This window comes from Protopterus annectens, chromosome 14.part0, assembly GCF_019279795.1.
Source record: "Protopterus annectens isolate FY-2018-M chromosome 14.part0, PAN1.0, whole genome shotgun sequence".
Taxonomy (NCBI): domain Eukaryota; kingdom Metazoa; phylum Chordata; order Ceratodontiformes; family Protopteridae; genus Protopterus; species Protopterus annectens.
Genome location: NC_056748.1, coordinates 256,359,531 through 256,375,488, shown reverse-complemented (window position 1 = coordinate 256,375,488; position 15,958 = coordinate 256,359,531). Strand labels below are relative to the sequence as shown.

Sequence of the window (15,958 nt, the reverse complement as noted above, 5' to 3'; positions counted from 1 at the left end):
TGTTTGAGCTCTTTTTCTACCCCTGTGCCTCTGTCCATCACTAGGCCTACTGGCTGCCTTTTTACACTCCCTGGTCTTAGAATATTTGTCTCTGGAACTGGCCACAGAGATTAAAAGGTGTCTTGGGGGTCTAGCCATCATAATCAACCAGGGGAGTTTACTTTAGGCGGCCTACTCCACGTCTCCCCCATCCCTATCAGTCCCATGGAAGGGTCTGAGGGGTGGACAGGCAATGATGACATTTGCTGTCTTGCTCCTCCTCTGCAGCAGGTCAGCTATGTCCACCACCACCACCCCACCCCCAATTTGGATCATATCTCTCAACTGTGAAGTCTCCAGTCTCCACCAGGGATCACTGCAGGAGATGTCCACGGAACCACCCTCCCACCAGAAATGGTAACATCAATCATTCCCTGTCAATCTGGTCAGTCACCTAAGCTGGTAATTGAACTTGGATCAACTAGGGCATTGTCAAGGCTTCCCTCCTTCTACACCAACCAAGGGACCACCTAACAGCAGTTTGAAGGACTGACAATTAACCTGCGGCACATCTCTGGGATGGCAGAAGAAACAAGAACACTCATCAAAAACCAACACAGTGACAGGGAAGATGTGGAACTTCACAAAGGGTATCTCAATAGAGAGCCAAGTATTTCAAAGGCAATTAACAGGAACCATAAGTTATCACCATTTTCACAATTAATGCAACCATTCTATGAAATCACTCTATTATAAGACAGGATATATACAAATATGGCAGGATGACTGGCTATGGAAGAAATCTGGACAGTTACTTTTATTTTAATGTTTGTACTCTTGAGTATCCATTTGCATTAAATTAATTTATTCTGCTCACAGTTGGTCATGCTGGACTGCTGATACCACAAGAAGAGTGAGCTTTTGGCTTCCATTAGGCATGCCAAAGGGTTCTGGGCTTTCTTTAATGTCTCAGTTTGTAACTACATGCTAAGAAGTGCTTTAGTTATCACTTCTGTGTATTTGTTTGTTTCATTAAAGGATTCCATGCATCAGTTATTGACTCAGCTTGATATAATTCATTGCAGTTACAGACTGACACATTGCTGTTGCATCCTGCTATTAAGTGTTTTAGCATTATCAGTGTGATTCCAACACTGCAGATGTTTCTTCTGCAGACTACAGACTTTTCTAGACTGCCTTTTTGAGATGCTTTTAGGATGCTTCTGTAATACAAACTTTGTTGAAAATTTTTACCGAGTTTGGAAACTATTAGCATTCTTTCCAAGGATCATACTCAAAACAGGCGCTGTTCAAGTGAAATGGGATGCGCATGTGTTCTCACAGTACCTATTTCAGCAATATTTAAAAAACTGTCACACAACCATCCTAAATTACATGCTGAATTAAGGCAATCACAAACACCACCCCCGATCTAAGTTTAGACTCACTTCATTGACTGCCAACAAAACTTTTATGCTTCCTGATGTTTGTAGAGCTAGTTAGCTACAAAAGAATAAGTAAACTCTGCAATCATTATGAGGCTGCTTGTCATTTTGAAATTTAACTAACTACAGATTGTAAATATCACAAATAACTATGCAGCATACAAGTCAGCAGAGCTAGCAACAAACCAGACATCTTAATGAAGAATCAAAGGTTTACCTCAGGACTTTGCAGAACCCTAATGGTTAGAGACATGCACGCAAAAGCAATACCTGCTAATAAATGAAAACGATGCTTGCACGTGTGCAACTCAGCAAAATCCGATCTAAAAATAACCAACAATCTGCTATACGTTGACAGCTTAAAAACAATAATAGTAAAGTTGTATCCTCTTCTAAAGGTCTTACCTTTCAGTTTTCTCCTCTTGTTCATTAGTGGAATTTGAAAGATTCCCAGTTCCCTCTATATAAAATTAAAAAATAAACACACAATAAATCAGTATAAAAATAACTAACAAGTCATGTACAACCTATAATGCATAAAGCTCAACGGCCTGTTAACTGTTAACTCAAATTCACTTTTTCTTGCTATACTACCAGTTATAACATTTCTAGACACTTACAAGGATTTGTTATGGTTTCCGTACATGTCAACAGGATTAAACTTACTGAGATTTCAACTCTATGAATGAAATAAGAATATATATTTTTTTTTGCATTGGGATAAACTTCCCTGCTCCACTATTTTATGCACATCACATCCAAACACAGTCGGTTAAACACAAGCGTCTCAAAGGGTCTATTCTTGGCCCAGTCATCTTTAACTTATTTATAAACCTCCACACAGCAAGTAAACATGCTACCATCAGCTGGTATGTAGATAATTCAACCCTAACCAGATTTGCCACAATTCTGAAAAAAACTGCAACAGATAATCTAAGAACTACAATCAACTGAAAGTTGTTTCCATGACTCACAGCTGCACTTAAACCCAAAAAACTGAACTAGTAATCCACATTTAACAGCTAGGGATCATAATGGATTAAAATTTGAAATTTTACTTTCATCTAAAATAAGTAGTAAAAAAAAAAAAAAAAATCGAAAACTCTGTGCCCTCAGTATGATAAAGTCCTACCTTACAGATGACACCAGGAAAAACAATTGTCACAACTTCCCTACTCCCCACCCTTCTATACAGTGCCTCAATTTTTTTTTATAAATCTGAAAGCCACTCGATTTCACTTACTTGAATGATGTTACAATGATATAGCAAAATTTGCTACCAATATCCCAAGTAGTATGTATCACTGTTTAGCTCTACACTTTATGTGGACTAAAATGTAAAATACCCTAACTTACCCTCAATTAGTCACTACATACAACCTAATCTACAAATTGGATAAATGCCTTAGTGTCAGAAACATAGTCAATCTATACTCTACTAATAAAACCCTTCACTCCACAGACGCCTATTTACTAGTTAGATGATCTAATAACTGCTGATATACGCCGGACAGCTTTCAAAGCTTCAGAGAACCTTCCACATGCTCAAACCATTAGGCATCTTGAGATAAGATGCCTAAAAACACAGGCTCGAGTGCCAAGCCCTTCACAGGCTTCATGCCAACTGAGGGAGGGAGGCTGAGTTTAGATAGGACATTGCTAGGAGTAATATATATATATATATATATATATATATATATATATATATATATATATATATATATAAATTTATAATCACACACACACACACACACACACACACACACACACACACACACACACACACACACACACACACACACACACACACCCTAGCATAACTCAAAAAACAAAAAGGGGATGGAATAAGGGAGCGACTACTGCAGTAGTGATCATTCAAACATGTACTATTATGGTAAGTTTACTTATACAACTGTACTATGTTCATCAAATTGATCACTACTTCAGTAGCCTTAGCTACATGGGTAGATTACTCAGGCTTACAATATCTGTGAGGCAGAAGAGAAAGGGTCAAGGGTTCCATGGAGAATGGTCCTACCAAAGCCTCATCTAGACCTAGAAAAGTAATCATGCTTGTGATGCTTTGTAAAAGTATGCACAAAGGACCAAGTTGCTGCTTCTAGAATACTTCCAGAATCCAACCCTCTCCAAGAAGCCATAGATGAAGCTAGGGTCCTGGTAAAGTGGGCCTTGACCCTGGCTGGAATAGTTTTGCTGTGGTGAAAACAAGAAAAGGTAACAGCTTGAGACAACCATTTGGAAATGATCTGTTTGACAAAGATTGCTCCTTCTCACCTTTACAAGAAATGAACAATTGATCTGATGTTCTGAAAGATTTTGTTCTGCCAAGATAGTACCTAAATTGTCTGCGGACATCCAAGGTATGGAATATTCTTTCTCCTTCATTTTTAGAGTCAAGAAAGAAAACAGGGAGATGGACAGATTGTCTTAAAGTAAACCAAGATACACCTTTAGGCATACAAAAAGGATCGGTTCTCAAAAAAACCTTGTCTCAGTGGAAAATGAGATAGGATTGACTCACCATATGAGCTTGCAACTCAGATACTCTTCTTGCAGAGGTCAATGCAATCAGAAAAACATTTTAAATTTTATGAAACCTCAAGTCAGTCTGATAAGCTTGTTCAGATGATACAAGTGTTAGCTTTAAGGTCCCAAGGAGGAGACACCGTTTTTTTTAGAGGAGTCGTATCCAACACCCCTTTCAAAAACATTTTGACATAAGAATGCATTGAAAGATGGGGACCCACGAACAAACATGCTAAAACAGCCAATAAAATAACCCCTGTTTGGAGGTGAAAGAAAGGCAAAATGATAACAACTCACTCACACAAACATTGTATAATCAGAGAAACGCCAGCCCTGAATAGCAGTTGGCTATGTTGCTGGCACAAACCAGAAAACCTTTTCCATTTACTGATGTAGGATTTTCTAGCAGCAGGCTTTCTTGCCTCCATTAGTACCTGCTGCACATCTTCAAGGAACGGGATCCTAAAAGGAATTATGACCCTATCATCCAGGCAGTTAGCTGAAGTTGATTAGGGTTGAAGTTGATTTGGGTTAAGTGTATCTAACACCTCTATTCCTGTGTCAGTAGATCCATTCTGTGAGTAAGTTTTGGAAAAGGCCTGGGGCAATTACCACAAAGAAGGGAGAACCACTGTTGCTGGGGCCAGAAGGGAGTGTTCAGAAATACCCTGAATTCTTGTCCAAGGAAAGGAAAAGGTACCAGTCTTCCAGGACTTCTTGCATGGAGTTCTGGAGCAGAATTTTGCCAGCTGATTGTTCAGAGAAAATGCAAAGAGGTCTTCTTGAGGAACTACTAACAGAAGAATCAAATCTTGAAATACCCCCAAATCTAGTTTCCATTCATGAGGGTCTGCCTTTATCTTGCTCAGCTTATCTGCCACAAAATTTTGCTCGGCTGGGATGCAGGAAGCCTCTAGAGTGAGTGAGAGTTATAAAGTCAAAACACAAGTTAGCATGGTAAATGAGGGTAAGGCCTGGTTTCTTCTTGCTAGGTGATTTAGCACACAGCTGTCATATTGTCTGGAACAACTTGAAAAGGTCCAAGGAACCAAAGGTGATTCAGACTTGAGTGCCTAGATCACAGGAAGTTACTAGGCTAATGGCCCGAGGGCCCTTACAAACCTAGCCAGATTTACCCTTGTTACCACAATCAGCACCTACTACCCCTATCCAACAGGGACACAGTGAAACCCCAAGGGTAAATTTACGGCTAGCCATCCAGTCATCCAGACTGCGTTCGAAGAGGGCCAGTGAGGTGCTCTGTTTGACATGAAGTGAGAGTCTATTCCAAAGGCTTGGTAACCTCTGGGAGACAAATCTGTCCATCCAGTAGTTTCTATTCATGTCACATACCTGGTTTGGGCCTTAGAGCAAGTAATCTGTGTGCTATATGACTTCTGGATGTGCAGCATTTCCAATAAAGCAGGGTCAGAGATCACCTTATACGCAAGGCAGAGATCGCCTCCGAGTAGTCAGTATGAAACAGAATAAAGCGACAATGATTTCAACTGATGCACATAGAATAGCTGCTGAAGACTTTGAATTTCCCTTGTGAGAAACCTTTGTGGTCTCTACAATTGCTGCAAGTGCTTTGAAAGGTACATACCAAAAGGGATGTTGTACTCAACTATTGGCCTTATGAAAGAAGAGCACAGGGAGGTGATAACTTCTTTTCTCGAGGCAATGCCCTTACTTATGAGATGAGTCGTACAGAATGCCCTTCTTACCACTGTGGAAACATGGTGATCAAAGGCAAGCTACTGTCACAGCCTGAGTGTCTAGATATCTCACCACTCAGTTAGGGTACCGCCAATGATGTAGTAATTTGCAGGAACATTGCTCTTACCGAAAGGGATGATAATACATTTTTTTGCATAGATGTTGAGACCATGACTTTTTCACCAGTCATTTGCTTACGCAAGACCTTCCTGAAGGATGTTAACATCATTTGGAGATTGTGACCACACCCACTTTGCAGTTGTCAGCAAATTTTGTCAAGCACAGTCCCTTGGTTTTAGCTTGTAGTTTGGAGAAATAGATTCTGAACAATAGGGGCCCCAGGACTGCTCCCTGTGGAAAACCACTGGTTACGGGTTTGCTGTTGGAGGTGAAGTCTCCTATTTTGACTGTATGGGTTCTATCAGTAAGCCAGTCCGCAACCCACTTTACGATACAAGGGTTGATATTTACCTAGGAGAGTTTGTCAATGATGCCTGAGTGAGGGATAGTACCAAATGCCTTGGCTAGGTCTTCGTAGGCTGTATGCACAGATGTCCCCTCGTCCAGGGCCCTGGTGTCTTAAAGAAGTTCACCAGGTTTAACAGGCATGATCTCCCCTTGACAAATCCAGACTGGGTAGGATCTAGTGTTTGGAGATTACCTATAACTTTGTTGATAAATTCCATGAGAATTCGCTCCGTGGCTTTGCGGACAAACCTAGTCAGGCAGATAGGTTTGTAGTTCCCAGGGTCACAGAAACACCACCTCTGTGCAATGGGATAATGGTGGTGCTTTTCCATTCAGCTGAGACAATGCTGTTGCTTAGACTGTGATTGAAAGAGTACCCAAGGGTGATGCTAATTCTTGTTTGAGCCCATGTAGGATGCAGCCTGGGATGTTATCAGGTCCCACTGATTCTGCGTTTTTGGCCTTAGAGAGGGCATTTATGACCTGCTCTTTACAGATACAAGGTAGGGGCAGGTGGTAGGGATGGCATGAGGTAAGTGCAGGTGATAGGGATGTCATGAGGTAAGTGTGGTGGGGATAGGGGAGTGAAGTTTTCACCAAACCTGTCAGCTAACAGGTTAGCTATGTCCACAGGCTCAGCATAAAAGTGTTACCATTAACTACTAGTTTGGCACAAATCTGGGCCTTACTTTTTAGGTTACGGATGTAATTAAGGAATGCCTTATGGTTGTCCTTTGTTGAGGAAGCTAGCTTGGATTCGAAGTCTGCCTTTGAGGACTTCACAAGAAATCTTATTTGCTTATTTAAGCTGAAGAGGGAGTCTCTCCAGTTTAGAGCCTGCTCCTTCTTACTCGTAGACAGCAGTTTCTTCGTTTTACTGTAAAGCCTAATAATGGCAGTTGTCCACCAGGCAGGTTTCCTCTTCCTTGAAGAGCTTGCTTTGGTCCTAGCAGGTAATGCCGAATCAATGCAGTTATACAGGTGCTTGTACAGGGTATTGGTGTAGAGCTCGGCATAGTTACCATTTCCGTGTGAGGGGGGAGGTGTAGCAAAGTTATTTATACCATCCCTTAAGAGGTTATGATCTGCTTTGGAGAAGTTTTGTTTTAGTCATGTTGCTACTGGTCAGACAGTTTCTGTTTGTACTGAGGCATCATTCTAGGTGAAGGTAAAATGCTGCTTAAGGCTAGGGACATACCTGCCTGAGACGCATAGTCCAAGAACTCAGTCATGTCTCTCTTCATTTAGTCCAGTGAGGTATGTTTCAAGTCATTCACACCAACATAGGTTCATAGGTAGGTACTAGGCTACTGGCCCTATGGCCTATATAAGCCTAGCCAAAAAGTTACTCTGGCATTCACCACCCAAGAAAATTATTTTCCTGTGCCCCTGTCGAGCAGTGCCACAGAGGTGATCCCTGGGGTGAATTTCCTATTTCCCATCCAATCATCAAGATTTTTCTTGAGGAGTGCCAATGAGGAGCTTTGTTTTATATAGATAGGTAGTTTGTTCCAGAGTATGGGAAGTCTCTGGGACAGGAATCTATCCCTCCAGCATGTTCTGTTTATTGCAGTGACAAGGTTTATGTCCCTAGAGCGTGTAGCTCGGAGGGATTGGGATTTCTTTAAGTGGAGCATGTCTAACAGCTCTGGGTTTGACATAGCTTTGTATGTTAGGTAGAGATTCCTTCTGAGTAGGCGATATGCAATGGAGTAAAGCTGGAGTTTTTTTAAACGGTCTGTGTAGGGCATCTATTTGAGGCCAGTAATCCTCTTTGTGAGGTATTTCTGTGGCCTTTCCAGTTGTTGTAGATGTCTTGTGAGGTACACACCAAAAAGGGCATTGTACTCTATAACGGGTCTAAGTGACGAGTAGAGGGGAACAATGACCTCTTTTTTCCTGGATGAGAAACCTTTTGTGATGAGGTGTGCCTTGTAGAAGGATTTCCTGACTACTGTGGCGATGTGATTATCAGAGGAGAGATTACTGTCCACCTGTGTCCCAAGGTCTCTTATCTCACTTTCGGTGTTAAGTAGACTACCACCTATGTGGTAGCTCATGGGTACAGAGTTTTTACCAAAGGGGATGACAATGCCCTTTTTGGCATTGAGCTTGAGGCCATGGCTTTGACACCAGGCATCTGGCTCCGTGAAGCCCTTTTGAAGGATGTCCACATCGTTAGGAGTTTTGATTATGGCTCCTAGTTTGCAGTTATCTGCGAACTTAGTTAGCCAAAGACCTTCTGTGTTGGCCTGTACTTCAGAAAAGTAGATACCAAACAGGAGAGGGCCCAGGACTGAACCCTGTGGTACTCCACTTGTCACTGGTCTGAAGTCGGATTTGGAGTCTGCTACTTTCAGTGTGGGTTCTATCAGTGAGTCAGTTGGCAACTCATCTTGTGATATTATGAACGCAGTCATAACAGCACCTGTTGTTGACAGACTTGAGTGCATGTGTGATGTGGCAGATCATGGCACCTGACGAGACAGCTGACCATGACATTTTCCTTATCCAGCCTGGTGAGAGGGACATCTGTGCGTCTCAAGATGGAGTCATATATGACTACTATGTTAGGTTTAGTGTTAAGCCTTATGGGCTTGACGAGTGAGACACTGGTGCATGAGCTATTATGTATACTGTATAGTTGCATCTCTCACATGTTGAATTTGTGTGGCCTAGAAGCAGAAGGTTATCTTTGTACATGAGGTAATTGCGACACTGCCTCAGGATGCCCATGTTGACCAAGTTAACTGGAGAAATTTTGGGAAATTGTCCATCCGTGGTGCTAGGTAAATTTATATGGTCAGAAACAGGAATATGACAGGAAAAGGGGTCACACATAGGAATAACTAGTGGATGAGGTGTGTTAATACCTCAGAGACTAGGCTTACTGCTACACTAGTCAGTAGAGCAGGACCGCAGAAAAACTCTTGAGGGTGTTATCACAATGGGGTGCTTACACAGCTTCACTAGGAATGCCATTTTGCACGAAAATGTGCTAAACATGAGGACTACACTAATGGAATACAGCTGTATCTAAGGGAAAAATTGTTGAAATCATCTCTCCAGCTATGGTGCACAATTGCATGGTGTTGTTTCATAGACATTTGCAAGCCTAGCCCTAGAGATGTGGCTTTCGCCACCCCATGTAGTGGTACTAAGGTCTATAGAATAAATTTAGAATACTGTGCCTTTGTCTAGTAGTGACACATTGAAGACCCCCTTACTTATTAAAATTAGTTTACTGTGCCTCTGTCAAGTAGCGACACAGGGGTGACCCCTGGGGTAAACCTACGATCTCCCATCCACTCGTCAAGATTTCTCTTGAAGAGAGTCAGTGAGGGGCTCTGCCTAACATGGACTGGGATTTTGTTCCAGAGTATGGGAAGCCTCTGAGTTATGAATCTGTCCCTCCAGCATGTTCTATTCATGTTTGTACTGAGGTTTAAATCTTTGGCTCTCGTGGTTCTTATGGATTTGGATTTTTTGAGGTGGAGCATGTCCATCAATTCCTGGTTGGACATGGCCTTGTACGTCAGGCACAGATCACCTCTGAGCAGGCGGTATGCTACTGAATAGAGCTGGAGTTTCTTTAGCCTGGCAGCATATGACATATGTTGGAGACCCTTGATCATCTTGGTGAGGTACTTCTGGGGTCTCTCCAGCTGTTGTAAGTGCCAGGTGAGGTACATACCAAATGGGGCATTGTACTCAATCATGGGCCCGATAAGGGAGGAGTACAGGGGCACGATGACCTCCTTTGATCTGGATGTGAACCCTTTCATGATAAGGTGGGCAAGGTAGAAAGTCTTTCTAACCACTTTGGCAACGTGGGTGTCAAATGAGAGGTCACTATCAACTTGGGTCCCCAGGTCTCCGATTACTTTTTCGGTACTCAGTGGGTTACTGTCTATGTGATAATTTGTGGGTACTTTGTTTTCCCCAAAGGGGATGACTATACATTTCTTGGCATTCAGTTTAAGGCCATGATTCCGGCACCAGTTGTCCGTTTCGGTGAGGCCTTTCTGTAGGATGTGTGTGTCAGCTGGTGTATCGACTATGGCGCCTAGTTTGCAGTCATCTGTGAACTTTGTCAGCCACAACCCTCCCATGTTTGTTTTCACATCAGAGAAGTAATTGCCGAACAAGAAGGGTCCCAGGACAGAGCCCTGTGGGACACCACTTCTGACTGGCTTTGAGTCTGACATGGCTCCCGCAATCTTGACTTTATGGGTTCTGTTCTTTAGCCAGTTTACAACCCATCTTGTGACATATGGATTTACGTTTAAGCTGTTTAGCTTATCTATGATCCCCAAAGTGGGGTATTGTGTCGAAAGCTTTAGCCAAGACCAGGTAGGCTGTATGGACTGCCTTGCCCTCATCAATGGCTCTAGTGACTGTTTTGAAAAAGTCAACCAGGTTCAAAAGGCAGGATCTGCCCTTTACAAAGCCGAACTGGGTGGGATCAAGTGTCTGCAGGTCCCCAATGTTGTTGTTAATGAGTTCCATATGGGGCGGTAGTTACCAGGGTCTGTAGTGGAGCCTCCCTTGTGGAGTGGGACCACTGTTGCTGTACGCCAGTGTTCAGGTACATATCCTGTAGTAAGGCTAAGGTTAAATAACATTTTTATATGCGGATTTAGCTCCTCTTGGAGTTCACGTATCAGGCAGCCGGGGATACCATCGGGTCCCATAGATGCTGTGTTTTTTGCTTTGCTGAGGGCGGTTCTCACCTGGACATCAGAGATAACAGGGAGGTTACATTCAGCTGGGATGAGTATTTCTTCTTTTGGAGGTGAGGGAAGGGAGAAATTTGCACTGAACCTGTCTGCCAGAATGTTGGCAATATCTGTGGGTTCGGTAAATTTTTTGTCATTGTGTACTAACTCTGAGCATATCGGAGGGTTTCTGCCCAGGTTTCTACCATAACTGAAGAATGCCTTGTGGTTATCTTTAGTGTCCTTGGCGATTTTTCTCTCAAAGTTGGCCTTGGATGTTTTTATGAGAGAACGTAGCTTTCTATTAGTGCTGATCAGAGATGCCTTCCCTTTATGGGATTTTGCTCTGTCTTGCAGTAGCTTCCTTCTTTAGTTATACAATTTGCTTATGGCTGGGGTCCACCAGACAGGACACTTTCCTTTGGTGGAGAGGGTCTTGGTTTTATTTGGGATTGCACGATCCATGCATTCTTGGAGATGTCTGTAGAAAGCATTTGTGTAGGATTCATTATTGTGGGATGTGGTTTCTATTGGCCCTGTGGGCTTAAATGATACCATCTCAGTCTTGAGAAGTGTAAAGTCGGCTTTTGAGAAGTTTCTCACTGTAGTCTTTTGTGCTGGGGGTGGAGGTGGTAAACGTATATCCAGGGTGATTAGTTTGTGGTCAGATCTCACCAGTGAGAGGAATACTTCCGGTGTGGAGCATTTTGTCCCCATGTTTGTGATGATCAGGTCTAGTATATTATCCCCCCTTGTGGGAGAGGTGACTAGCTGTTCCATTGCATTTGAGTTTATGAATTCCAGGAACCTTTGGGCTAAGGTGTTAGGGCTAGAATAGTGCACCCAGTCTATGTTAGGGTAGTTGAAGTCTCCCAATATGATGGTATTTGGTGAGACATTCATATCTTCCAATGTCTTCAGGAAGTCTGAGTGGGGTTCTTGAGATTGGGAGGGTGGTCTGTAACATGCAACCAGTTGTATAGCAGTTTTGCCTACGGTTAGCTGCACCTGGATGGTCTCCGATGCTTCATGAGTTGCCACTAACCTGGAGGTGTGGGTATCCTTGATGAATATGGACACTCCCCCTCCCTTTGTGGTTCGGCCCGGGTTTTGGGGCCGAAAAGCATGATATGAGGTAAAGCCTGGTAGCGCTGGGGTGCTCTCAGGAGCCTTGAACCAGGTCTCGGTTACAGCGCAGACATCGATGTGCTCCATACTGAGGAGTGCTTTGAGAGCCTGCATCTTGAGATTTAGACTTCTGGCGTTGAGCAGCATTAACCTTGATTTTTTTCCATTTTTGTTTTCTAAGGAGGTGGGTTCGTCTTTTGAGCCTTGCCTAAAAAAGGCACTATGGGGGTTGCAAGAGCCTTAGCTAATATCCGGAAGCCCAGTGGTGACAGGTGCAAGCCATCCCTTGCGAAGCAGCATGGCTTGTCAAACATGTCATCCCAGGCAGACAGACATTGGATCCCCCCTAGAATGACACCAATAATTGAGCCAATTATTAAAGCTGATCATCTTGTCTTTGTGTTGTGGCATCATTCTTGGTGAGGGCAGGATGCTGCTCAGGGTCAGGGTCATACCAGCCTGGGCTACATAATCAGAGAGCTCCTCTAGGTCTCTTTTCATGTAGTCCAAGGAGGTACGTCTCAGGTCATTCACGCCGGCATGAACAATGACAGAGTCATATTTGTATGTGCTTTTGAGTGACCTGAGTGCGTGTGTTATATGGCGGATCCTAGCCCCCGATAGGCAGCTTACCGTTACCCTCTCCTTGCTCAGCCTGGTAAGTGGGACGTCAGTGTGTCTGACTATAGAGTCACCTATCGCTAGTGTATCAGGCATAGTGTTTGGCCTTAAGGGCTGTGATTGATTGAAGTATGTGTTGCATGTGTTATGTTTTGAGGTGGTGGATGTTTGAGTGTCTGCTTTGGGAGCCTCTGTTGTTTTGGTAAGTTTAACAGAGCCTCCGAGTATGTTTTTGTGTTATTATGTGCTTGATTTGCAGTTGGGGTAGGTCTATGTGTGACTGGGTTTGTTGTGTGTATGGTTACCTTCTCCTCCTGTCTGGTCTTGTCAGTCCTGAGTTGAGAGAGTTCAGCCTCCATTTTGGCTATATAGCTGCATCTCGCACATGTATTTGTGTTTGTTGGGAGAAAGAGAGGGTTGTCTGTGTACATGAGACAATTATAGCATTGTCTCAAGATTCCCAGATTAACCAGCTGAACAGGAGAAGATGCTAGCAATTTACCACTCGACATGCTACAATATTATAAGAGAGTGCTGTGCCTTTAAGGAAAGTGGTTGGGGTGGTAGGTGGATGTAGTGCTACTTAAGTTTGAGAGTGCTTGCTTAGAAGAGAAGCTTTGAGAACAAGTGCTATGCTTATAATATAACGAGTAGACTGGTTATTCTAAGAGTAGAGCTTAGCTTTCTAAGGGAGAATTTGAAGAGCAGACTTGGCGGAGCCAGAAAAAGTTTAACCCTGTTTAACCGGCGCTGCGCTATGCGCACAATAGCACAAAGCCGCGCAAATGCGGATTTTAAACAGGGAACTTCAAAAGAGCTAGAAATGTTCCAAAACAACCAATTACTACAGCTCTTGTGTGAGGTCACTCCTTCATGGACAGATAGGCTGCTCAAGGCTCCCCACTCCCACTGGTGAGCAAAGAAACTTCCTTCTTATCCAAGTAAGGTAATGGACAACACAGGAACTACACCACAGCCCAGAATACAGCAAAGCCTGTAAACTGGTCTAAACTAGTCGAGGAGAGGCGGGAAAACAAGGAATATTTTTTTGTTTTTTTTGTTTTTAGATAGAAAACACCCAGAAATACAGAAGGCAGCAATAAATCAGTTACACAGGCTAGCACACTTTAGTGGGCAGCCTCAATAGTTAAATTAAACAAACAAACAGAGTTTCGATTAATTTTCGACCAGGTAAAATTTTAAGTGCAGATACTATATAATGCAGCAAACAGTTAAAACAGCAGTGCAAGCTTGTTTAAAATAAGCAAGAGAAAATATTCCAAAGTAAAAAAACAGAAAAAAATCTGGAAAGTAGACGCTTTTCTCAGTTCTCTGTAGCTAGGACCACTCTGCAGGACCACGTGGAGCTGTCTCCGAGTAGTATAGCCAGAAAAAAATGCTCTGAGGCGGATTTTAAACAGGGAACTTCAAAAGAGCTAGAAATGGTCCAAAACAACCAAGTACTACAGCTCTTGTGCTGAGGTCACTCCTTCAGGGACAGATAGGCTGCTCAAGGCTCCCCACTCCCACTGGTGAGCAAAGAAACTTCCTTCTTATCCAAGTAAGGTAATGGACAACACAGGAACTACACCACAGCCCAGAATACAGCAAAGCCTGTAAACTGGTCTAAACTAGTCGAGGAGAGGCGGGAAAACAAGGATTATTTTTTTTGTTTTTAGATAGAAAACACCCAGAAATACAAAAGGCAGCAATAAATCATGCACAAGCAAACAGAAACCCACTCAAAGGTGAAGCTTAAACACCAGAAGGTTAAATTCTATAAAAAAAAAAAAAACTTTAAAAACGCTTAAAAGAAACAATGAGGTGCTTACTCCAAGCTCAAGACCAGCCAACCTTTATTAGCCAGGTACCAATCAGCAGAATCCTCTCACTAGAGTGCAGAAAGACCCTTTACAGACAAAGATGACATGGAAAATGTGCTCAGAATAAATAGCAACTACAAACAAACAGACCCAGATGCAGCAAATCTTTATTTGGGCTATGCTACAGCTACTAGCTACACTATTTTGGGCTGAAAACACTACAGAAATGTTTGCCACAGCAGCAAAACAGCAGTGAGACATTAAAACATCTCTAGCAAGCACCTCTTCTAGATTTCTGTGACTGCATTTCTCTTTGGTGTCTCAGAAACCCTGCAATTTTGTCCCTCCTGAAACTTCTCAAGCAAAGCCCAAAGGGTCTTGGGTGACTGACTGCTTTGGAGTTGGGGGGACCTGGATTTAGGGATATTTTCAGGTTCCACCAAGTGATTTCTCTTCTGACAAATCCAAAACTGGGATCTGAAAAGATAAAAGATGCTGGTACTGGGTCCAAAGTGACTTCAGATACCACTGTATTTTTCTCATGTGGGGTCTCCCAGTGGTATCATGAGATGCCATGGGACCCAAAATCCTGAGGTATTCCCTTGCAGAGACTGAAGGGAAACCCTAGATATAGGATTTTTTTTCCTATGGAAGAAAAGCTCTTTAAATGGAGGTGTCTAGCACACACGCCAGGAACACAGTCCTGTGCGATGAAGCCAAAAAAGAGCTTTGCATGTTCTCTTGGAATCCCAGCTTGTGTCCGAGATCTCTCACCCAAGTGAGAAATTCCTGGCACATTGAAAAAGATTCTGCAAAGATAAGCAAGTCATTTAAATATGGAACAACATGGATACCCTGTAGCCTGCAATGAGCTATAACTGGAGCTAGACACTTTGTGCAGTGTACAGTCCAAAGGGTAGGGCAGAGAACCGATAATGTGATCCATCCACACAAAACCTTAAGTAATGCTATCAGGATGAATAGAGATGTGATAAGTATCTTTTAAATCTAGTGTTACTAGAAAACAAATGAGGAAGAAGAGGTAATAGGTTGTGAGGTGCATTCTGAATTTGGGTACTATCACAAACAGATTTAAGAAAGAAAGGCTCAGAACTAGTCTCCAAACATTTCCTTTCTTTGCACCAAAAACTGGGAAAGAGGAATAGGCTGTATTACTCCCAAAGATAACATATGTTGAAGGACAGAGGAAAATAGATGCATCCGGTCTAGTGGACGAGGAATTAACCTCTGGAAGGGAGGGATTTCTTCCCACTGCCATCTGTAACCTTGATGAATGATCTTCAGAAACCAAACTATCTGTTGCCAAAGAGAAAAGTGGAGATTCAGACTTTCTGGAAGTGAAAATGTACACCCAGGGTGGGAGGAGGACATAGTCCCTTAAAACAGTTAATCTAGTGTGTTGGACTGTCCTTTGTTTTGGGGAGTTCCTGTATTCTTTTTGGAGCCCCACTGCCATTGCTTCTTAAACATATGTTTACCAGCAATTTAA

At 42.8% G+C, this 15,958-nt stretch overlaps 1 protein-coding gene across 1 annotated transcript in view; it reads right to left on the bottom strand.

The window, feature by feature from the left end:
- Positions 1 to 15,958, bottom strand: part of FAM204A (family with sequence similarity 204 member A) — a 477,602-nt gene that overhangs the window by 420,387 nt on the left and 41,257 nt on the right. Inside the window, exon 3 of the mRNA XM_044055971.1 lies at positions 1,830 to 1,884. Within this exon, the coding sequence (XP_043911906.1) occupies positions 1,830 to 1,884 (55 nt within the window). The remainder of the gene's footprint in view (positions 1 to 1,829; positions 1,885 to 15,958) is intronic.